General features: G+C 43.3%; 1 protein-coding gene across 2 annotated transcripts in view; it reads left to right on the top strand.

Annotated features, from left to right (window-relative positions):
* GPD1L (glycerol-3-phosphate dehydrogenase 1 like) overlaps positions 1-25,361 on the top strand; it is a 59,576-nt gene that overhangs the window by 18,168 nt on the left and 16,047 nt on the right. For both annotated transcript variants that reach the window (XM_023620802.2, XM_070238066.1), the window contains exons 3-5: positions 6,669-6,809; positions 8,896-9,034; positions 15,134-15,246. In XM_023620802.2, the coding sequence (XP_023476570.2) occupies positions 6,669-6,809; positions 8,896-9,034; positions 15,134-15,246 (393 nt within the window). The remainder of the gene's footprint in view (positions 1-6,668; positions 6,810-8,895; positions 9,035-15,133; positions 15,247-25,361) is intronic.

Raw genomic sequence — 25,361 nt, 5'->3', positions numbered from 1 at the left:
TGACTGGCTTCTTTCACTTAGCACAATGTTTTGAAGGTTCATCCATGTTGTAGGGTGTATCAGTACCCACAGTTCTTTTTTATGGCTGAATAATTTTCTATTTTATGGATGTACCGTATTGTGTTTATTCACTCACCAGTTGATGGACATTTGGGTTGTTTCCACTTTTTGGCTGTTATGCATAATACTGCTGTGAACATTTGTGTGCAATGTTTTGTGTGAACACGTTTTCACTTCTTTCGAGCATCTCCCTAGGAGTGCAATTGCTGGGTCGTATGGTAACTCGTTAACTTTTTGAAGAACTGCTAGGCTGTTTCCACAGTGGCTGCACCATTGTCCGTTCCCAGCAGCAGTGCGTGAGGGTGCTACTTTCTCTACATCCTTACCACCGCTTGTTCTTAACTAACTTTCTGGTCCTAGCCATCCTAGTGGGTGTGAAGTGCTATTTCATTGTGGTTTTGATTTTCGTTTGACTGATGGCTAACGATGTTGAGCATCTTTTCATGTGCTTATTGGACATTTGTATATTTTCCTTGGAGAAATGTGTGTTCAGATCCTTTGCCCATTTGAAAAATTGGGTTATTTGTCTTTTTATTATTGTGTTGTAGAAATTCTTTATATATACTAGATATAAGTCCATTTTCAGATGCATAATGCAGAAGTATTTTCTCCCATGCTGTGAATTTTTACTTTGTTGATGGTATCCTTTGAAACATAAAGTTTTAAATTTTGGTATCCAATTTATATATATATATATATATATATATTTTTTTTTTTTTTTGTGAGGAAGATTAGCCCTGAGCTAACTGCTGCCAATCCTCCTCTTTTAGCTGAGGAAGACTGGCCCTGAGCTAACATTCTTGCCTATCTTCCTCTACTTTATACGTGGGATGCCTGCCACAGAATGGTGTGCCAAGCGGTGCCATGTCTGCACCTGGGATCCAAACCGGCAAACCCCAGGCCGCCGAAGTGAAACGTTCACACTTAACCTCTGTGCCACTGGGCTGGCCCCAAATTTATATATTTTTCTTTTTTACTAACTCTTGATTTGGTTTCTTGCATAGGCTGCATTCACTGATGATTTCTCAGCACCTAGAATGGTGACTGGCATTACCTGTGGTCTGAATGAATGCCAGGGACAGTGGAAGTGGTAAGGAAGAACAGACCAGGGTGAAGAGTTTTGTTTCAGTGCTTTGGGTGGTGTCTTATGGGATGTAAGTTTAGGCCAAGACAATTCAAAAAAGATAAGACTATTTGCTTTTGGGTAATAGGGTTGTGATAATACCTATTAATTTTGGCCAAAGGTCTTCTGTGAAAATTAGAATATCAGTTCAGTGGGAAGCCTCAGTGTTAACTGTTTCCTCCCTTGATTTAGCTTTTTTTTTTTTTTTTTTTGGTGAGGAAGATTGGCCCTGAGCTAACATCCATTGTCAATCCTCCCCTTTTTGCTTGAGGAAGATTGTTTCTGAGCTAACATCTGTGCCAGTCGTCCTCTACTTTGTATGTGGGATGCCGCCACAGCATGGCTTGATGAATGGTGTGCAGGTCCACACCCGGGATCCAAACCCACGAACCCTGGCTGGACTGCCAAAGCATAGCGTGCAAACTTAACCGCTATGCCACGAGGCCAGCCCCTGGGTTTAGCGTTTTGATTTTCTTTGGAGGAGTAATCTTCACTGGAGCTTCTCAAATTTAAGTGTTCCTCAGAATCACTTGGAGAGCTTAAATATATAAGTTGGATACCAAAATTAAAAACTATTTTTTTATGTTTCAAAGAATACCATCAAGAAAGTAAAAACCCACAGCATGGGATAAAATACTTCTGAATTATGTATCTGAAAATGGACTTGTATCTAGTCTATATAAAGAATTTCTACAACACAATAATAAAAAGACAAATAACCAAACTTTTCAAATGGGCAAAGGATCTGAACACACATTTCTCCAAGGAAAATATACAAATGTCCAATAAGCACATGAAAAGATGCTCAACATGGTTAATTTAAGTGTTCCTCGGAATCACCAGGGATTACTGGATCCACCTGGGGGCCTCTGATTCGTTAGGTCTCAGGTGAGGCCTGTGCATTTGCATTCCTAACAAGTTCCCAGGTGATGGTGATACTGTTGGTTTAGGAACCACACACTTTGGGCATCACTGCTTGATATTACTGGTGTAGTATTGGGGTAGCCAAGCCGTTAACAGCTGGTTTTTTTATTCCAGAAGCAACCTCACTTACCGACAGTGGCATATTTGTATAAGAATCATCAGATAAGATTGATCTGAGGACCATTTCTCTGAATGTAGAGCCAAGGATGTGAATTTCATCTAGGATCTTGGCCAAAATTGTGGTTAAGAGAACAGAAGGGAAGCACAATACTTTTGAACCTCTGCTATGTGCCAGCTACTGCTTTGCTATATGTGTTATTCATGCCATTGTGTTTAATCTAAATATTCATTCCCTCAAGACCCTAGGTGAGTTGCCCAGAGTCCAGCTAGCTAACTGGTGATAGAGCTATACCAAGATGCCTACACACTGCACCGTGATAACCGAGCCGGGGGATACAAAAGAGCCTTCAGGCTTGTCCACACAGACTTGCCTGGCTCTTTTTCCAGTGGTTTTACTTATTATTGGTTTTTTTTATTAACTTGGACCAAGAACCCTGGATTCCGGAAAGTCTGGGTATTAAGTGGACCAACCATGATGCCTTGGTTCTGATTTGATTATTTGTCCTCCATGCCAATGACAGGCAGCCCTTTTGTTCTGAGTTGTCTTTCCCAACTTACTTCAGGCTCTGTAATGCTGCCACCCTCAGAAAGATTTTGACCGTGATATAGGTTGGCATTTCCTAAGCAGTGTCTTGATTTTGTTCAGAGTAAAAGATAGGATAGAGGCTTAGCTAAGGGTTTTATTCTGAAGGAGAATATTCAAATTCCCATGTTGGTTGAGGAGAGCTCATTCTGATACCGTGTGAGAGGAATAATGTTCTGTGAATGGACCTTGTGCACCATACAAATGTGGCTCGTATCACACATTGCCTCTGTGGGTTAAACCCTAACCACTCTGCCAAGGAGAAGCTTCTTTGATTTATTGAAGAAGGAAATTTTATTTGATTTGTTGAAGAAGGAAATGTAAGAGACAGGAAGAAATCTGGACCAGCTGGCAGCTTCCTTGCAAATGTTTTTTAACAAGGGACCTGGGGATGGGCTGATTCCTTAAAAGTTAAGAATTTGTAGGAAGCAGGTAGATTTTTCTGATGAATGATCTTTTGCATTTGTTTCATATCATTTCAAAGCACTGTGCTTTATATAACTTAATTGGAAAGTGCTCTGTGAAGTAGTTGGGTAGGAAAGGTGACTTTTATCCCCATTCTATATATGGGGTAACCAAGGTCAGTGAAGATAAGTCACTCGTCCAAGGTCACACAGCTGATCAGTTGCGTTCATCTTTTCTCTGTGGTTCTGGTGTCTTTTCCATTTCACCGTGTTGGCAAGTGCCCTGAAAGGGGGTGTCTGTGCATGTATGTGTTGGAGATGGATGGGGAAGAGGAGAAACAATAGAAACAATCCAGAGAAGAAAGGTTTTAATTAAAATTCAGGCTTCCAGGCTCTATGTGAAAAAGAGTGTAGAGAGCAGAAATCCCTGCCTAAGTAAGACTAGTAACCCAAGGGGGAGTGAGGGCTCCGAGTTCCTGGTAGGGCTAGGGGGGATTGGGTGGGACCACAGGCAAATATATACAAAGAGCGTTGCCAGTAAAGGACAAACAGACTAACTGTGGGTTGGCATTGGGAGGCTAATGGAATAGAGTAAGAAATCATTTTTCTGGAGGAGGCAGAATCTCCAGATGCTAGGGAACTAATAAGCAGGTCGATTTTTGGTGATGTGTCTTTACCACCTGTGGCTACCCAGCCTAGATTACCAATCTGGAGAAGCCCCTCTGAAGAGGAGAACAGGTTTTCCCCTGCCTTTGGAGGTGTGAATAAAGACAGAGAAGTGCTAGACTTTGGGTTATGATCTGCTATATGGGGAATGATTCTTTATGTTGCCATTCAAATCAGCTTAAGCTGAGATAGAGAATGCTTTGGTTCATATGACTAAAAGTCCAGGTAGAGCTGGTTTCGGATGCAGCCTGAACCATTAGCTTAAATGATGTCAACAAAGCCCTGTGTTTTCCTCTGTTTCTCGGCTCTGCCTTCCACAAAGTTGGCTTCATTCACATCAGAGCCCCTTGGCAGGTCTAGATTCTCTCCTCCCATTTGTAAAATGGTTACAGCTGTTCCAGACCCCACACCACCATCCCACACTGTTCAAGGAAAGATCCAACAGCTCCCGCAGAAGAGCAAGGAAGCAGCTGTTCCCTAGAGGCCCCAGCAAATGTCTCCTTGGCTCTGAGTGTTTTACGTGCCCATTGGCTTCAACAAGTTAAGGACCGACCATCCATGGAGCAGGGGAGGGGCCAATTCCACCCAAATTGCAGGGTTAAAATGGGGAAGCAGTAGCTTTTGAAATGAAGTTCAGGGGCACTTTTGCTAGAAATAAGGGGAATGGAGGCTGGGTGGTAAATTACAGAACTCTTTCCTGCCAACCAAAGGGATAAAGGAATGAAATAATTCCAGATAGATTTCCTTGGGGAATTCTTTGAGTGAGGGAGTAACTTTTAGCACATATATTAGTTAAAAGAATAGACTAACATCTAAGAGGAGACATAATAATTAAGTGGCTTAAAGGACAAAGGGATTTATTGCCCTCTCACATAACAGCGGTCCAGCAGCTTCGCTTCACACCACTGTTCCTGTCCCCATCCTTCTTTATCATTTCCTATACCATCTCCTAGTTAAGGTTAGTTAAACCCTAGTTAGTCTGGGTTGCCATGGGTTTCAGCCAGCAGAAAGGGGGAAAAGAAAGTGTGGAGGAAGCAGCCCACTGTTTTCAGGGCTCTGGTCCGTAATTGGTGTTCACTGCTCCCTCTGACATTCCGTTGATGGGAACTTGATCCATGCCTTGTGTAACTGCAAGGGCTGCTGGGAAATGTAGTCCCTAGTGAGGTGGACAGCGACCAGCTTACAGCTCTGTGACGATAAGGAAAGGGAGAAGGAATTTTGGTGAGCAGTTGGCGGTCTTCATCACTGCTTTCAAACTAGATTTCCTATGAGGCTTACCCATCCTGAATGGTGTTTCTGTGGCAGATAACACTTCCTCAGAGAAGAATCCTCATCTGAGACCCTTCATTTCGGGGACCAGGAATGCTTGATGAAACTATATCAGTTCCAGTTAGGTTCAGGGATATGTGACACAAAACCTGAAATAACAGTGACCTAAGCAAAGTAAGTGTTTGCTTTTTCCCTCCTCTTATATAAAAGACGTTCATCATATTAACAGTGCATCATGGTGTCAGGGATCCTTTTTGTCCTCTGTTCTGCCATCTCAGCATTTGGTTTCCTCCTCATAGTCCAAGACACCTGTCTGAGCTCAGGCCATCTCTTCCCATTCTCTCTGGAAAGGAAGGAAGAAAGGCTTTCAGTGGCATTTCCGAGAAGCCACACGTGACACTTCCATTTCCACTCCATTGGTCAGAACTTGATCATGTGGGGCCCCTAGCTGCTAGGACACTGGGCAGTGTAGCCTTCTTTCCTGGTATTCATGAGCCTTGCCCCAAATTGAGGGTTCTTCTGCTGAGGAAGAGGGGAGAGCAGACGTGGGCAACAACAAGCAGTTTCTGCTGGAGACTGTCTGCCCCGCGTCCTCACTGGATGCCCTTCCCTCTGCCTGTGTATGTGTTTCTCTGCCCGTGGTAAATTTTAAAACCCATCTTCGTACTTATCTGAAGGAAGAAATCAGCATAGTAGCCAGCATGTAGTGAGTGCATACCAGGCGCCAGCCACTGTTCTATATCATTTATTCTTCACAACAGCACTCTCAAAGTGCTTATTAACCAAGGAGAGTTTCGTGCAGGACTATTTACAAAGGTGTGGGCAGACTCAAGGGCACAGAAAGGGCTTGGTGAAGTGCCTGGAGATTAGCAACAGCAGGAAGCCATGAGCACTCCTGAAAGGGCAAGGGGACAGACCCCTGTTGCCAAACCAGCCTGACCAGAGCTTAGAGACGTGGAAGAGGGGCTGCCTTTGAGGATGTATGACTACAGTATGAAGCCAAGCCTGCTCTCCTCGCAGCCTGTGCAGGACGGTCCCCAGGAGCCTGATAAACACCTTGACCTGTCCCTTCTCCCACCTCACATCTCCAAAGTGCCCCTCTTTGGCTGAAGCCAACTGGAAGGCAGAGAGCAAGGCTGTCCAGGGGAAACAGTCCACAGAAAGCAGCCTCCTGGGGAACAGAGTGGGGCAAAGAAGGGCAGGAAATGGATTGGGGGGTTGAGAGAGCAGCTGAGAAGAGCCCACACAGTCTTATTATGACTCCCTTTTATGGGTAAGAAAGCTGAGGCACGGAGAGGGTGAGTCACTTGCCCAGCTGGTAAGCGACCGAGGCAGGACCCTCCAGGCTTCAGATGCATGGCTTGAATGAGGAAGGCAGAGCACACACCACACTTGGCTTTATCGTCTGTCTGCACAGTGCACTTTGCACAGTAGGCATCTGAGAAATGATCAGTGAATGAAACCGTTTGGATGGGCGTGTTTTGGTATAGGTGTGACCATTTCCTCCTTGCCATCGCAGGTTGCCGTCTCCAACCTCAGCGAGGCCGTGCAGGATGCAGACCTGCTGGTGTTTGTCATTCCCCACCAGTTCATTCACAGAATCTGCGACGAGATCACTGGGAGAGTGCCCAAGAAAGCCCTGGGAATCACCCTCATCAAGGTAACTCACCTGTGACCCCTCGCCAGATGTTGGTTACTGGGAAATTTCATCTCACTTTCATCTGTTGGAGATGAGGAGCTGAAGGAGAGGTTATGGCAGTTTTTTGTTTCTTTAAAGATGCTTGGAAGATAATCAAAAACACACATCCCGCGAGCTGAGCTGAACTCAAATTTAGGAGGGGGCTGCTTTCTGTCACAGCAGCGGTCATGCCTCCTATCACAGCAACTCCTCCTCGTGCACCTTGCTATCAGAAACAGCCTTCCTGTCTGGTACTCAGCCTTCGTTCTGGAAATCACCAGTGGTTTGCATTAGCTGGGAAATTAATCATCGTTAGTTCCCTCTCCTGTGTATGTTCTCTGAAGAGGGAGTTGTTTTGTTTTTTTTAAAGATTTTATTTTTTATTTTTCCTTCTCTTCCCCAAAGCCCCCAAGTACATAGTTGTATATTTCAGTTGTGGGTCCTTCCAGCTGTGGCATGTGGGACGCTGCCCCAGTGTGGCCTGAAGAGCAGTGCCGTGTCCGCGCCCAGGATTGGAACCGGTGAAACCCTGGGCCACCGAAGCAGAGCACACGAACTTAACCACTCTGCCACGGGGCCAGCCCCAGAAGAGGGAGTTTTTAACCAGAAGTCCACACACCACCCCAAAGGTCCATAGAAAGAACTCAGGAGGTTCATGAACTTAAATGTAGGGGAAAAAATTGCGTTTTTATTCATTTTAACCTCTAACTGAAATGAGCATTTCTTTCATTTATGAATGTAGGCCACAAGCCAGAGTTTCAGTAACAGTAGTATTAGCAGGACTTGTGACCCTGTTGTTAATAGAAACCACAGGTATTTTCATATCACTTTATAATAAATGGCTTCAGGTATCTCAAGGTATCATTTAGGCTCATCACTACTTTGAAATTATGGTAATTATTAGACCTGCCATGACATCTTTTCCTAATTGCATTAATAAAATTGCACATATATTACTTGGTTGCAAATTTGATGGGTTTTTTCCTAACATTTTGATAACTATATTTCAATATAGTTGGCTTCCTTGGTAATTGTATATATCTTGCTTTATGCATATGAAATTCTAAGAATGAGTTCATAAACTTTGCTGGACTGCCAGGGGTGGGGTCCACATCATAAAAAAGATTAAGAACCTCCTAGAGAGACTCTGTTCCAGAATGTTCGTAGATGAATGTTTATGAAAGCACACTGGAACAGCTCAAATGTCAGTCAGCAATAGAATAGGTAAATGAATGCTGGACTATTTGTTTTGGAATACTACACAGTAGTAAACAAGAATGAACCAGGAGGGGCTGGCCCGGTGGCACAGTGTTTGAGTGTGCACGTTCTGATTCGGCAGCCCAGGGTTTGCCAGTTCAGATCCTGGGTGCAGACATGGCACCACTTGGCAAGCCATACTGTGGTAGGCGTCCCACATATAAAGTAGAGGAAGATTGGCATGGATGTTAGCTCAGGGCCAGTCTTCTTCAGCGAAAAGAGGAGGATTGGCAGCAGTTACCTCAGGGCTAATTTTCCTCAAAAAATAAATAAATAAATAAGAAGAATGATTTTTTTTTTTTTTGCGGAAGATTTGTGCAGCTGCATGGGTAAATCTCTAAAATAAGAATGTAGCACAAAACAGCACATCACAGATGAACAGTACAATTTCATTTATAGGCCTTCAAAAATAGGCATGAAGCCATAACATATTATTTAGGGACAGTTTTATGTGGCAAGATGATCAAGAAAGGCCAGGGAGCAGTGCATACGGCACTCAGGATGGTGGGTCCCTGGTGGGGGCGGGGGAGCGGTGCTGAGCAGGAGAAGGGACTTCAGCAGAAACACAGGCCTTCAGTGGTGTTGGTCACGTCCCGTTTCTTCACTTGAGGGGTTACAGTTCATTTTCTTTTCATTTTATTGCTGTTCTTTAAACAGTACATACACAGTATATATGTTTTCTCTGGTAAGAGAGATTTTTCAAGTTGTATATGCCATTGGCTGTGTGAGTCTAGATGACTTATAAAGCAACTATCTGCTGCCTCTTTTATTTGGTGGTTTGTCTTCCGCTAACTTGTTGACATCTTTGTAGGGCATAGACGAGGGCCCCGAGGGGCTGAAACTCATTTCTGACATCATCCGAGAGAAGATGGGCATTGACATCAGTGTGCTGATGGGAGCCAACATTGCCAGTGAGGTGGCCGCAGAGAAGTTCTGTGAGACCACCATCGGTGAGGGCTGGCTGGGGAAGGGGCCTCGGGAGCCTGGACATTTTGGGTCTGAACATATACATTTTCCATTTCTGGAATTTTCTGTAGTGGACTCTTTTCTGCCCCCTTAACATTCCTCAGGTTGATAGTCCGTGGGGAGGGGATTTTATGTAAGGAGGCCATTCTCTTGAAACTGAAGTGTATCAACAGCCCCCAGAATGAAAGTAAAGCCAAAGAGACCATTTCGACCACCAGGGTCCAAATTACCAATGTTAGGCACAGACATGCAGGGCTGCTTGTACTGAGAAGCAGGTGGTTGCATCTGTGGTGGGGCTCCCCTTGCCTATCAAGCCAGCTTTGCTTTACTCACAAATGCCAGTTTCTGGGTCCTCATTGGTTTCCAACAAGATCTAAAAATTGGTGGGAAGGATCCCCGTTTTCAGGTGAATAAACTAAGACCCAAAGAATAAGTTACCTGTGCCAAGGTCACAACTAATTTAGAACGCAGGCATGAACTTGGGTCTCCTGTTTCCTGACATAGAAAGCTCTTATACAACATTGGTGTTGTGAAAATTTTTGTTTCTTTTTAAAATGGCTTTGGAATTCTCAAGTCCCCATGTATCACATTAAAGGACTTGTAGAAGAATTATATCATTGTATTTCTAGATGTGTTGCAAAAGTTTATAAGTTTATCTATCACTCCAGAACTTAGCTCCACCCTTGTCAAACACACTAGCAATGCAAGTCTTTTCTCCTTGGCAGCTTTGTAAAGGAAGCTCTGAGAGAAGTCAGGTTCTCTGGAGTAAGGTGGGATGCTCCAAAAAAAGGGAACTCCTGATTCTCTCTCTCTCTCTCTCTTTTTTTTTTTTTTTTTTGATGAGGAAGATTGGCCCTGAGCTAATATCTGTGCCAATCTTCCTCTATTTTTTGTATGTAGGATGCCACCAGAGCATGGCTTGAGGAGCGGTATGTAGGTCCACACCTGGGATCTGAACTCATAAACCCCAGGCCGCTGAAGCAGAGTGTGCCAACTTAACCACTATGCCACTGGGCTGGCCCCCTGATTCTTATACATGCCTTCAAGTTACAACATTTTTACTCTTGTTTGCTTTTTTCTTCTGTATGTTTAATTGCGTAGATATTACCTCATTTTTGTGGAAAATAGATAATCAAAAGGAAATAATTTTTTATTTTTTATTTCATTTAATTTTCATTATTTTTTCTATTTGTGCAAACTGTTTATGTTTGTAGTTAAGTTATATACTGTTACGATTGCTTTATTTACCTAAAATATAACAAACAGCTTCAAAGTCTATCAACATACATCTTCATAGCTGCATAGTATTTCACTGACAAGCCCATGTATCTGGGCACTTCAAACTGTTTTTTTGAGAAATAATATTTTTGACGAGGAGAAGTATCACAAATAATATAAAGAAGAAAACAAAATGGCCCATAATACCGTCACCCAGTTTGATATTTACAAAAGTGATATGGTCACAGGTAAGAAAATTCAAACAGTATGAGAAGATGTAAAATTAGAGTTGACTGTAATTTCTCACCTACTCTCTTCCCGAAGGGAATCACTGTTTCTAAGTATCCTTCCAGAAAAAAACATTTACATATGTATACTAGTCTATGTATAGGTTTTATTGTTTCACAGTTAATTCTTTTATCCATCTGTGATTTTAATGTAGCCTGTGAAATTGTTATATAATTACTTTTATTTTTCCAAAAAAAATTAACTAGTTGTTCCAACTCAATCCTATTTGCCAGTAATCAGTTGGCAATCAGTTTTACCAGTCACTTGGTTGGAAATGACTCGTTACCCCAATCATCCTGTAAGGCTGAGATTTCCTCTCTGATCCTTGATTTAAACCTGTATCTACCTGTAGATTTGGGCTAGGATTTTTCTCTGCCTCTGGCCCTGTTTGCTTAGGAAAGTTTCCAGTCAAGTGAGTGTGTTAGTGTCTTTTCATTTGTAAAGACAGATAAATGCACAGAAATTACTACGCTTTCCCTCTGGCTTCTGTTTACCCAGTGCTTCCACTGCCTTCTCTGTGGGTTGGACCATAGTTGGCGAGAGTGACCTGAATTAAATTAAGTAAAACATTGAAAGTAAGGTAGAACACGAAGGTGCTATTTTCTAAATTGTCTTATATAACCTGAATTTAATCAGGAGGAAACATCAGACAAGTTCAACATGAAGGACATGTTACGAAACAACCAGCCTGCACCCTTCAAAAATGTCAGCGTCAGGGACCAGCCTGTTGGCACAGTGGTTAAGTTTGCACACTCCGCTTCAGTGGCCCGGGATTCACTGGTTTGGATCCCAGGCTCAGACCTGCACACCGCTCACCAAGCCATGCTCTGGTGGCATCCCACCTACAAAAGAGAGGAAGATTGGCACAGATGTTAGCTCAGGGACCATTTTCCTCACCAAAAAAAATAAAATAAAAACCATCAAAGTCATGAAAGACTAAGGGAGTGTCCCAGATTAAATAATACTCAAGAGGCATAACAAGTAAATCAAGTTTGGGATCCTGGGTCGGGGGAGGGAAGGTTGCCATGGAAGACAACGTCACAGTAATTAGTGAGATTGGTATATGGGTTGTATGTTAGATAACTGTATTGTACCACGTTAAATTTCATGTATTTAATAATTGTACTGTGGTTATCTAGATCTCCTTTCTTGATGACAGTGGCAACCAACTCATTTTTAATTGTGGTAGATTCAGGAATCTTAGCCCACTTGAGTCTTCTGGGGAGAAAGAAGGAAAAATGGCATTGTTTTTAGTATCTGGTAAAAATACTAACCGGCATCATGAACTATGGTGCCCCCTTGTGGTGAGAGCTCCCTTCCTTCTTGGACTGACTTCACAGAATTGGAGACTGTTATTCGGTCATCCCACAAACACTTTTCAAAGACTATCATGTTTCAGGCATGGCCCTGAATGTCAAGGATACTTACGCTCCTTGTGAAACTTCTAAGCACATAGACAAATATGGAATCACAGACTGGAATGAGGGTTTTGAAGGAATTTTATTAAATAGCTTGATTATCTCTAAAACTTGGCATGAAAGAGAAGGGGGATTTCCCTGTCTTTTGGTTCATAGTGAGTTTGAGGCAGCCCTTCTGCCTAGCTGTTGGGCATTGCCTGTTCTGTACCAGATGGTCTGGGTCCCCACTTGCCACATCACTGCTTGTTACTGGTAAGAATAATACCATTAGTGCTTTCTTATCCCTGATTTAAAATAATAATTTTTAAACAGTACATTTGAGAAAAAGTGAGATTGCTGTAAATCAAGCCCACTTCTCTAATGGACACTGTGTAATTTGCAGCCACGGAGGAAGTGACAGACTCCACTTTGTATAGGTGGTAAATGGAGAATGCCCTTCTATCAGATTATTCGCAGCAACTCAAGTTTCTACCTGCAGACAGCTGGACGAAAGTGATTGAGTGAGGGGCTTGTCTGTGTTGCTCATGAGCATCCTTCATGTTGGAGGCACTGGGCAGTGAGGGACAGAGGAGAAACACAGTAATGATGTCATGATATGGAGGCTGGGGGCTGGTTTACCCAACCCAGGTGATGAAACAGTGTTGCACAGACTCACCCAGATGGTTTGGTGGACTGTTTAAAGAAGGAAGAGGTCAGTTTACTCAAACAGACCCAGTTCTAATATTTGGAAAAAAGGAGAACTCAGTTAAATAGTAGATAATAGCAATGCCTATAGAATAGAAAATGTGTTTCTAAGTAGTGAGTGTAGATATTTTAAGCATTTTATTATGGAAAATTTCCTTAAACAAAAGTAGGAGGAACAGTGTCATGAACCCCGTATACCCTTCGCCCGTCTTTAGTAACGATTCGCTTCTGAACCGTCTTATTTCCTCTGTATCCCCACCCTCTCTCTGCTCTCCCCTGGATTACTTTGATATTATATTACTTCTGGGTGTAATTTCAATTGTTGACAATCATCTTTTTTTCTGCTTTGGAAGTATATATCTCTAATTGTGATGCTTGTTTGGTTTTTGCTGGTTTATTTTCTCTTATCCCTCCCCCAAGAGGCAGCATAGCATAGGCAGTCAGAGCCTGGGTCCTGGAGCCAGAGCACCTGGGTTAGAATCTGGGCTCTGCTTCCTCCTAGCTGTGTGACCGTGGGGGAGTTGGTAAACCTCTTGGGGCCTTCTGTCTGTAAATGGGGAAAATCCTAGTCATGAGCGTGTAAATGTCAGCTATCTCCATCGTTATTGTGTAGAACTTTTGAGTGCTCTTTATGACTCATAGGCTATTTTCATATCTGGTTCTTATTTAACCTCACAAGGGTCCTGAGAGTGCCATAGTGTTATATTCGTGAGGAAGCTGAGGCTAGAGGAGGTTAGATCAGAGGTTTGCAAACTTGCCTGCCCAATGAAGTCACCGGAGGAGCTTCAGCGATTACTGGTGCTTGCCCCTCTCAGAGACCCTGAGTTAATTGGTCTGAGGGGTGGCCTGGTTTCAGTGTAGTTAAAGATATCCCCAGGTGATCATAATGTGCAGACAAGCTGGGAACAAGTTTGGGAACCTGGAGGCAGGCAGAGCCCAGGTACTATAGTCCGGGTGCGCTTTCTGCCATCTCTGCTGGAGACATGCTCTTGGGAGCCAGGACTTGGCTGATAAGTCTTATCATCTTGATTTCCAGAGCTGAGCCCCACCCCCAATCCCACCAACCAGAGCAGTTTTCACATCAAGCTTCATGTGTAAAGTTTTGTTTTTGTTTTTAATCAAAAGCCCCTAAACAAAAAAAAAGTAATGTGTGAAGACTACTGAGCATCCGTCTCATTCCAGGCACTGTCCCAAGGGAGGGGATCTAGCAGTAGCAAAAACAAGTGCTCTTGGAATGCATTTCCGTCTTCCGCAATTTAGTCATTGAGAATATTTGTTGATGTTGTATCAGTTCTCCATTGCCATGGTGTTGCTGAGTTACAAACAACCGCGGAACCTCAGCGGCCTAGAAAATAAGCACAGTTAACACATCTGTGGGTCCACTGGGGGTCGGCTGATCTTGGCAGGGGCAGCTCGGCCGGTGGCTCTGCTCCACGTGTCTCCGTCTTCCTGCTGGGCCCAATCGGCCAGCTGGGGCATGTTCTTCTCACAGCGAAGGCAGGAGTACAAGGGAACCAGGCCTCCTGCTGCACAGTGGGCTTCAAGCTTCTGCTGTGTCGTGGTTGTTAATGTCTCACTGACCAAAGCAAGTCACATGACTGAGCCAAAGTCAAGGGGTGGGGACATATGCCCCCCTGGCTGTGAGTCCAAACACAGCGAGTGGTCAAGCCTAACATCCGTAGAAGGGGATGCGCTCTCCTCCGGTGGAAACCAGAGGGTGATTGGTTTTAAACAGTAATCTGTTACAGATGGAAACACAGAAGTTGAGCTTATAAATGTATATGGTAACAAAAAGTTGCAACAATTTTAGATATCAAACATCAGAAAGATACTTAGATAAAATATAATACATGTCTACAGTAAAATACAAAGCAGCCATTTAAAATGATATAGAAAGTAGATGATATTGACAATTATTCATGCCATAAAATGGGGAGAAAGCAGATTCTGAAAACACATGTACATTGTTCCCAATTTTGAGAAAAACTATGTATATTCATATTTCAGTAAGTTAAAGATGCATGCCAAATTGTTCATGATCATCTGTGGTGGAATTATGGAATATTATCTTCTATTTATACCCCTGTGGATTTTCTAAATTTTCTATAATGAACATGTGTTACTTTTTTTTTTGAGGAAGATTAGCCCTGAGCTAACATCTGACGCCAATCCTCCTCTTTTTGCTGAGGAAGACTGGCCCTGAGCTAGCATCCGTGCCCATCTTCCTCTACTTTATATGTGGGACGCCTACCACAGCATAGCTTTTGCCAAGTGGTGCCATGTCCGCACCCGGGAAGCGAACCGGTGAACCCCAGGCCGCCGAAGCAGAACATGCAAACTTAACCTCTCTACCACTGGGCCAGCCCCTGCACATATGTTACTTTTGTAATAAAAAAGTTATTTTAGACTGTGTTAGATGTGAAAAGTAAGAGTAGAGACTGTTATTAATTTCCCTTTTTTCTAACCTTTCAATAGGCAGCAAAGTAATGGAGAATGGCCTTCTCTTCAAAGAACTTCTGCAGACTCCGAATTTTCGGATCACTGTGGTTGATGATGCAGACACCGTTGAGCTTTGCGGTGCTCTTAAGGTAAAGTCAGCCTTGTGTTTCTGCTCCAGGAGCGGAGTTAATCCTGCGGGGCCGCTGTTAGCATTATTGAGTCTGATCCCGAAGAATGGGCTCTGTGTTCTGTGCACTCCCTTCAGCGAAGAATAGTGAATCGAGAGCCTTGTTCGTCATTTCCTGCTTTGCCCCAGCCTTTCCTGGGTGGTTGAGTTCCTTTCTCACTCCTGGTTTGCTTTTATTTGCAAATCTGGGAGAATCGTGGCATTTTGTTCTTTGGGAAATTGGCAGTATTGATATTTGGGAAGCGTTGATGGTACCTGGATCCCCGAGTTTTACCTGGGAGCAAAGTCGTCTAACTCATACATTCGTAGATTTCTCCTGCATGTTATCTTGAGCAGGAGATGGAACTTGTTCCCTCTGAATGATGCTTCTCAATTGGTTTGATGGTTCAATTGGTTGTTCTTTTTAAAGGAAAAAGTAGTTGGCTGCTGCCAGAGGTTTTTCTAAGAATAGCTTTATCTTTGCCTGTACAGGGGAAAGATCAGATGAAGGAAGCAGCTTCTGCCTGCCAGTGGCTGGGGAGGGCGAAGGGAAGAGTTGCTGCACTTGGGCTCCTCACTTGTTCCCCTCTGCCTTTAAAAGTCTTGGTCAAGGGGCTGACCCGGTGGCATAGTGGTTAAGTTCACACACTCCACTTCCATGGCCTGGGGTTCACAGGTTCAGATCCTGGGCACAGACCTAGCACTGCTCATCAAGCCATGCTGTGGCAGCATCCCACATAAAATAGAGAAAGATTGGCAAGAGATGTTAGCTCAGGGCCAATCTTCCTCACCAAAAAAAAAGTAAAAGTCTTGGTCAAGGTCCCTCTCCCTGTCTTGACTATGGAAAACCAGCAGCAGGGAGCTGGGCGCAACTTCTGTCCTCTCCTTGGAATCAGAGTTGCTTTAGCTGCTATTTCAAAAAAAGGAAAAAATAAAGAGTTTCAGTGTGAATGAATTCCCTGTTTGAGTGACTTTTGAGTCATTTCTTTTGTAGCAAAAGCCACTTTTCAGGAATTTGAGCATCAAGGAAAGGAGTTAGGCAATCTGGCATTCATGTCACTCTGTCAGGTGAGAACTGCAGAGATTAGAAGAAAGCTGGGGAGACCAAAATCCAAAAAATGCCTTCCCACGCCTTCTCTCCATTGTACATCTTTTTTTCTAGTCAGAATTTAAAACAACTTTTTAGAATGAATACCGTGTGTATAGGTGTGGTCACACGTCCCTATACAATGAGAATTTTAAGAATTAAAGCCAGTTAAAGCCTTGGGCCCCCGCACAGCACACATCTGTCTTTCTAGATGCTCGTGTGGGGCACTCTGCACGTCACGTGCAGACCGTGTCATACATTTGAGACGCTGGCCTTGGCTGCTTTGTTTATTTTTGTTGGTTGAGATTTTTATGTGTTTTTAATAGCCCTTCATTACACTAATGACTGCTCAACAGCAGGGGCAGCCCGGATGCCTAATTGCTCAGCACCAGGCTTTGTCGCTCCAGAACCGTTTTTGACTGAACATTTTTGGTGGTGGGCGGAGGAGCTGTGAGATCCCACCTAGCACAGAGGGCGCTGGGGCAGATGACGGATTCCAGATGGAAGGCTCTGGAAATCTCCTGCGAAGGGGCCCCCGTGCTGGTCTAGTGGCTGAACTTAGATTGCCTTTTCATTTTGTTGGCAGGAAGCCTACACGTGGATTTGCACCTGCTCCCGTGACAGGGGGTGGTTCAGGGGGGCTGAGGCCGAGGGTGGGGACCTTTCATCCTCCTTCCCTTGGCTGTCCTTTGAAACAGGATCAGTTGCCATCAGTCCGGTCGGCTTCGTCAGAGCTGGGATTTTTGAAAACCGAGAAACAGGCACTTTGGCAGTAATCCAGTCTAACCGTTCTGTCGTCCAGGTGAGGAGAGAGAGATGCAGAGAGAGTCAGTGACTCAAACTAGCGAACATCGGCTCACTCGGAGTGTGGACGCGGGTTCACGAACCTCCGTCCGGTGTTCTTTGGTTGCTGTGTGCGACCGGACGTTTCTGGTTTGTGTCCGGGCCACTGAGTAAAGTGAAGCCCTCCCTGTGGGAGCCTGTCTACGCAGGGACACGCGGACACACGGCTCTTTTATGATGTCATTAGCAGTTTGTTGGTTTTTCCTGATGATAGAAGTAGTGCGCATTCCTGTGTTTCACACAACAGAAAGATGTTGTAAAAGAAAGTGACCATCGCTGTTACTCCCCACCTCCTGAGGTGACCACCATCACCGATTTTGTACTCTTCCAGTCTTTTTAGCAAGTGTATGTATGTGTATGTCTCCTTTTTAGAAAAAAACTGCTTCGTACCGTTCAAACAGTTTGACATGTTTTACTCTTTCACATTAACAGCCTTTAGTAATCTTCTCCCTACTAGCTAGTAAAAACATGTAAGCTATCTTTTTTTGTGCTCAAAAACATGAGGGCATTTGAGTTACAAAAGAAGGAAGGGAGGGAGGGAGGAAGGAATGAAGGCACAGCTCTTTACAAAGGTAAAAAGAAAATTCAAAGGAATTCTGCAAAATCATTCTGTCCCAGTACATCTCACTGCCGTCAGAATGTCCTTCGCTTCTTAGCTCTGTTAATCTCTTAATCAGAAAGGGAATAGTCTTTTAAATTTTTAAATATCAGCTTTATTTAAGTGTAATTCGTGTACATTAAACGGCATCCATTTAAAGCATATAATACAATGGGTTTTAACAGTTGTACATGCACCCTGGGAACTGCCGCCATAACACAGGACATTTCCTTCATCCCCAAACAATTCCGTCTGTCCCTTTGCTATCTGTCCTGGCCAGGCCGCTACCCATCTGCTTCTGTACACTGCGGTTTGCATTTTGTAGAATTTTTATAATGGAGTTGTACAGTATGGACTCTTCTGTGTCTGGCTTCTTTCACTGGGGGTATGTTTTTGTTTGTTTTACTGTAAATTTTAAGAAGCACTTCATATAGGAAAGTACAAAAATCGTAAGTGTACTGTTCAACTTACGTTATTATTTTTTTCTTCTTCTCCCCAAAGCTCCCCAGTACATAGTTGTATAGTCTATCAACTTATGTTATTATTATTATTTTTTTTATTAATGTTATGATAGATTACAACCTTGTGAGATTTCAGTTGTACATTATTGTTAGTCATGTTGTGGGTACACCACTTCCCCCTTTGTGCCCTCCCCCCACCCCCCCTTTTCCCTGATAAACACCGATCAGATCTCCTTGTCAATATATTAACTTCCACCTATGAGTGGAGTCATATAGAGTTCGTCTTTCTGTGACTGGCTTATTTCGCTTAACATAATACCCTCGAGGTCCATCCACGTTGCTGCGAATGGGCCAATTTTGCCTTTTTTATGACTGAGTAGTATTCCATTGTGTATATATACCACATCTTCTTTATCCAATCATCAGTTGCTGGGCATGTAGGTTGGTTCCACGTCTTGGCTATTGTAAATAATGCTGCGATGAACATAGGGGTGCAAGGGACTCTTGGGATTTCTGATTTCAGGTTCTTAGGATAGATACCCAGTAATGGGATGGCTGGGTCATAGGGTATTTCTATTTTTAACTTTTTGAGAAATCTCCATACTGTTTTCCATAGTGGCTGTACCAGTTTGCATTCCCACCAACAGTGTATGAGGGTTCCTTTTTCTCCACAACCTCTCCAACATTTATCGTTCTTGGTTTTGGATGTTTTTGCCAATCTAACGGGTGTAAGGTGATATCTTAGTGTAGATTTGATTTGCATTTCCCTGATGATTAGCGATGATGAACATCTTTTCATGTGTCTATTGGCCATATTCATATCTTCTTTTGAGAAATGTCTGTTCATGTCCTCTGCCCATTTCTTGATCGGGTTGTTTGTTTTTTTGTTGTTAAGCTGTGTGAGTTCTTTGTATATTATGGAGATTAACCTTTTGTCAGATAAGTGGCTTGTAAATATTTTTTCCCAATTAGTGAGCTGTTTTTTTGTTTCTATCCTGTTTTCCCTTGCCTTAAAGAAGCTCTTTAGTCTGATGAAGTCCCATTTGTTTATTCTATCTATTGTTTCTCTCAACTGAGGAGTTATAGTGTCCGAAAAGATTCTTTTGAAACTGATGTCAAAGAGTGTACTGCCTATATTCTCTTCCAGAAGACTTATTGTTTCAGGCCTAATCTTTAGGTCTTTGATCCATTTTGAGTTTATTTTGGGGTGTGGTGAAAAAGAATGGTCAATTTTCAATCTTTTGCATGTGGCTGTCCAGTTTTCCCAGCACCATTTGTTGAAGAGACTTTCTTTTCTCCATTGTAGGCCCTCTGCTCCTTTGTCGAAGATTAGCTGTCCATAGATGTGTGGTTTTATCTCTGGGCTTTCAATTCTGTTCCATTGATCTGTGGACCTGTTTTTGTACCAGTACCATGCTGTTTTGATCACTGTAGCTTTGTAGTATGTTTTGAAATCGGGGATTGTGATTCCGCCGGCTTTGTTTTTCTTGCTCAGGATTGCTTTAGCAATTCGCGGTCTTTTGTTGCCCCATATGAATTTTAGGATTCTTTGTTCAATTTCTGTGAAGAATGTTCTTGGGATTCTGATTGGGACAGCATTGAATCTGTAGATTGCTTTAGGTAGTATGGACATTTTAACTATGTTTATTCTTCCAATCCATGTGCATGGAATGTCTTTCCATCTCTTTATGTCGTCCTCAATTTCTTTCAAGAAAGTCTTGTAGTTTTCATTGTATAGATCCTTCACTTTCTTGGTTAAGTTTATCCCAAGGTATTTTATTCTTTTCGTTGCGATTGTGAATGGGATTGAGTTCTTGAGTTCTTTTTCTGTTAGTTCATTGTTAGTGTATAGAAATGCTACTGATTTATGTATGTTGATTTTATACCCTGCTACTTTGCTGTAGTTGTTGATTATTTCTAATAGTTTTTCTATGGATTCTTTGGGGTTTTCTATATATAAGATCATGTCGTCTGCAAACAGCGAGAGTTTTACTTCTTCATTGCCTATTTGGATTCCTTTTATTTCTTTTTCCTGCCGAATTGCTCTGGCCAAAACCTCCAGTACTATGTTGAATAGGAGTGGTGAAAGTGGGCACCCTTGTCTTGTTCCTGTCCTCAGAGGGATGGCTTTCAGTTTTTGTCCATTGAGTATGATGTTGGCTGTGGGTCTGTCATATATGGCCTTTATTATGTTGAGGTACTTTCCTTCTATACCCATTTTATTGAGGGTTTTTATCATAAATGGGTGTTGAATCTTGTCAAATGCTTTCTCTGCATCTATTGAGATGATCATGTGGTTTTTGTTTTTCATTTTGTTGATGTAGTGTATCACGTTGATTGACTTGCGGATGTTGAAGCATCCCTGTGTCCCTGGTATAAATCCCACTTGATCATGGTGTATAATCTTTGTGATGTATTGCTGTATTCGGTTTGCCAGAATTTTGTTGAGGATTTTTGCATCTATGTTCATCAGTGATATCGGCCTGTAGTTCTCCTTCTTTGTGTTGTCCTTGTCTGGTTTGGGGATCAGAGTGATGCTGGCTCATAGAATGTGTTAGGGAGTTCTCCATCTTTCTCAATTTTCTGGAACAGTTTGAGGAGAATAGGTATTAAGTCTTCTTTGAATGTTTGGTAGAATTCTCCACAGAAGCCGTCTGGTCCTGGAATCTTATTTTTGGGGAGGTTTTTGATTACCGTTTCTATTTCCTTACTTGTGATTGGCCTATTCAGATTCTCCCTTTCTTCCTGATTCAGTTTGGGGAGGTTGTAGGAGTCTAGGAAGTTGTCCATTTCTTCCAGGTTGTTCAATTTGTTGGCATATAGTTTTTCATAGTATTCTCTTATGATCCCTTGTATTTCATTGGTATCTGTTGTGATTTCTCCTCTCTCATTCCTAATTTTATTTATTTGCGATTTCTCTCTTCTTTTCTTGGTGAGTCTGGCTAAAAGTTTGTCGATTTTGTTAATTTTTTCGAAGAACCAACTCTTTGTTTCATTGATCCTTTCTACTGTCTTTTTTGTTTCAATATCGTTTATTTCTGCTCTTATTTTTATTATTTCCCTCCTTCTACTGACTCTGGGCTTTGTTTGTTCTTCTTTTTCTAGTTCTGTTAGGTGTCGTTTGAGGTTGCTTATGTGAGCTTTTTCTTGTTTAGTGAGGTGAGCCTGTATTGCGATGAATTTCCCTCTTAGGACTGCTTTTGCTGCATCCCAGATGATTTGGTATGTCGTGTTCTCATTTTCATTTGTCTCCAGATAATATTTGATTTCTTCTTTAATTTCTTCAATGATCCATTGTTTGTTCAGAAGCGTGTTGTTTAGTCTCCACATTTTTGCACCTTTCTCTGCTTTTTTCTTGTAGTTGATTTCTAGTTTCATAGCATTATGATCAGAAAAGATGCTTGATATTATTTCAACTCTCTTGTATTTATTGATGTTTGCTTTGTTTCCCAAAATATGGTCAATCCTTGAGAATGTTCCATGTGCACTTGAGAAGAATGTGTAACCTGCTGTTTTTGGATGAAGTGTTCTATATATATCTATTAAGTCCATCTGGTCTAATTTTTCATTTAATTCTATTATTTCCTTGTTGATTTTCTGTCTGGATGTTCTGTCCATTGGTGTTAATGGGGTGTTGAGGTCCCCTACTATTATTGTATTGTTGTTGATGTTTTCTTTTAGTTTTATTAAGAATTGCTTTACAAATTTTGGTGCTCCTGTGTTGGGTGCGTATATATTTATAAGTGTTATGTCTTCTTGGTGGAGAGTCCCTTTTATCATTATATACTGTCCCTCTTTGTCTTTCTTTATCTGTTTTGCTTTGAAGTCTACCTTGTCTGATATTAGTATAGCGACACCTGCTTTCTTTTGTTCATTATTAGCTTGGAGTATTGTTCTCCATCCCTTCACTCTGAGTCTGTGTTTGTCTTTGGGGCTGAGGTGTGTTTCCTGGAGGCAGCATATTGTTGGGTCTTGTTCTTTGATCCATCCTGCCACTCTGTGTCTTTTGATTGGAGAGTTCAATCCATTTACATTTAGAGTGATTATTGAGATGTGGGGGCCTACCACTACCATTTTATGTCTTGTTTTCCGGTTTTCTTCAATTTCCTTTGTTTCTCGTCCCACGGTTTAATCTGTTCTGATGAAGAGCTGCTACTCTCTGTTGTTGTCCTTCTACTTATCTCCTCTGCTCTTGGTTTTGTAGCCCCTTTCCTTTTTTTGATTTTTCAGGAATGAGGGTTTTCCTGAGCATTTCTTGAAGAGGAGGTTTTGTGGCAATGAACTCCCTTAATTTTTGTTTATCTGGGAAAGTTTTTATTTCTCCATCGTATTTGAAGGATATTTTCGCTGGGTAGAGAATTCTCAGCTGCAGGTTTTTGTCCTTCAGGATTTTGAATATATCATTCCACTCTCTTCTAGCCTGTAAAGTTTCTGCTGAGAAATCTGCTGATAGCCTGATGGGGGTTCCTTTGTAGGTTAGTTTCTTTTGCCTGGCTGTCCTTAGTATTTTCTCCTTGTCGTTGACTTTTGCTAGCTTCACTACTATATGCCGTGGGGTTGGTCTTCTTGCATTGATAAAGTTTGGAGATCTATTGGCTTCTGCCACCTGAAGATCCATCCCTCTCACCAGATTTGGGAAGTTCTCAGCCATTATTTCTTTGAATAGGCTTTCTGCCCCTTTCTCCTTCTCTTCTCCCTCTGGTATACCTATAATCCTTACGTTGCATCTCCTAATTGTGTCTGATAATTCTCGGAGAGTTTCTTCATTTCTTTTTAGTCTTACTTCTCTCTCCTCCTCTGCCTGCAGCGTTTCTATATTCCCATCTTCCAAATTGCTAATTCTTTCCTCCATATTATTGGCCCTACTGTTCAGTGCATCTAGATTTTTCTTAATCTCCTCTATTGTGTTCTTCATTTCCAGTATTTCTGTTTGGTCCTTCTTTATCATATCAAACTCTTTTGTGATGTAGCTCCTGAACTCGTTGAGTTGTCTATCTGAATTCTCTCTTAACTCATTGAGTATTTTGATGATGGCTGTTTTGAAGTCATCGTCATTTAGGTTATATATCTCATTTTCTTTGGGATTGTTTTCTGTGTATTTGTTATTTTCCTTCTGTTCTGGAGATTTAATGTATTTTTTCATATTGCTTGATGTTGTAGATTTGTGCCTCTGCATAGAGATAGAGTTTAGTTGCTCCTTCCACTTGTTTCTGCTGGTGTGGTGGGGGAGCAGCTGTTTATACTGCACCAACCAGGAACCCTATCTGCAGTTCCTAACTGGGCCTGGGCCCCTCCTCGTAGTCACAGTGGTCCTTTGGATTCCCTCTTCTGCCGTGGGGGCTGTCATGGAGGGGCTTCAGGCTGCTGGTGCCTACTGTTGCAGCCCACCTAGACGTGCTCCCTCCTTGGGGTCTGCAATGGTGTTATGGGCTTTTCCAGCGGCCAGGGGTAGGATCACTTATATTTGCCGCTCCGTCACTGTCAGCACCCACAAAATCTCACTTGTCCACTGTGGATTGCAGCAGAGCTATTGGCATCTTCTACAGTCTATGGTTAGCTCACCTAGCTATGCTACTTTTGTCCCGGGGTGTTCCAGCCTTGTGGTTCCCGGATGGGTGCTCTCTACTAGTGCTGTGCAGAGGCTTTCCCTGAGGCTGCTGTGAGCCTGTAGGGTTTCCCCCTAGGCTACGGAGCTGGGTCGCTGGAACTCCACCCAGCCCCAGTCCTGTTCCCCAGGAACTCGGGGAGCCCTTTGCCCTGTCTGGGGGATAGCCGGAGATCCTGATTTCAGTGGTAGCTGGTCAGCTGCTGCCCTGCCTGATATTCTCCTCTCCGGGACCCTCCCGGTGTTGTGGCTGCTGGGTGTGGCCCCTCCGCTAATAGCAGACAGAGAGTTTTGTCTGCTGCCCGGGCAGAACTCTGGAGCTTCCCCTCCAGGCTGCAGAGCCAGCCTCTGGAGCTCCCCCCAGCCCCAGTTCTCTCCGAGATCTCCTGCAATCCCTTGCCCCACCGGGCGGGCAATGGCAGCTGGGGGTCACCTCGCCCTCTGGGATTCTCTCTGGGACTTTCCTGGAGTTGTGAATGCTGGGTGTGGCCCCTCCACTAATGGCAGACAGAGAGTTTTGTCTGCTGCCCGGGCGGAACTCTGGAGCTTCCCCTCCGGGGCATGGAGCCGGCCTCTGGAGCTTCACTCAGCCCCAGTCCTCTCCGAGATGGCTGGCAATCCCTAGCCCCACGGGGTGGGCAGTGGCAGCCGGGGGGCCAGCGTACCCTCTGTGATTCTCTCTGGGACCCTCCGGGCGCCGTGAACACTAGGCGGGATCTCCCCGTCAATGGCGGGGCGAGACTCTCCCCGCGGGCTCAGGTGTGTAACTCTAGAGTTTCCCTCTGCGTTTAGGAGTAATCGCGGGGGGTTTAGGTAGGGTTCTGGTCACCTGTTTCCACCGTCGCTCCTCTGTTGTGTGCTCGCTCCTGCCCTAGGTGTGTGTTGATCTTCTGGGGGCATCCGTTGGAAGAAAGCCGCTTGCAGGTACTACGCTGTTCGGTCGGGGTCGGAGAGTTTTCACCTATCTCCACATCCTCCCGGAGGGAAGTCCGTCCGCCTTCCGATGTATAGTCGCGTGGGTCTCTCAGACGTCCTGAGATGCTATCTGGATATCCTTTGTTAAGCGATGAGTGTCCAAATAATTGTAGACTCGAAGGGGGAGAGACAAAGAGGACTACTCATGGCGCCATCTTGGATCCTCCCCTCTATGTTATTATTTTTAATAGATACTTTATCAGGATTAAATTTCATTAACAGAGACCAAAAATGATAGTGGCTGAACAAGGTAGAAGTTTCTTTCTTTCTTATGTAAAAATCCTGAATCCGTATGATAACTCCATTCTACAGAATTCCCAGAGACCCAGGTTCCTTCCAGCTCATGAGAGTATGGCCCTTGTCCTCGTGTTTTAATATGGTGACTGGAAGTCCAACCATCACATCTGCCTTCCGGGCAGCAGGGTAAAAAAAAAAGAAAGGACAAAGGGCATGTGGCAGCTGTCATTTAAGGCAGGTTCTGAGAAGTCACATTGTAACACTTTGGCTTCACAATACTTAATTGTGTGAC

Source organism: Equus caballus, chromosome 16, assembly GCF_041296265.1.
Source record: "Equus caballus isolate H_3958 breed thoroughbred chromosome 16, TB-T2T, whole genome shotgun sequence".
Lineage (NCBI taxonomy): Eukaryota > Metazoa > Chordata > Mammalia > Perissodactyla > Equidae > Equus > Equus caballus.
Note: the sequence above shows the minus strand (reverse complement) of the source record. Positions and strands in the feature narration are given on the sequence as shown.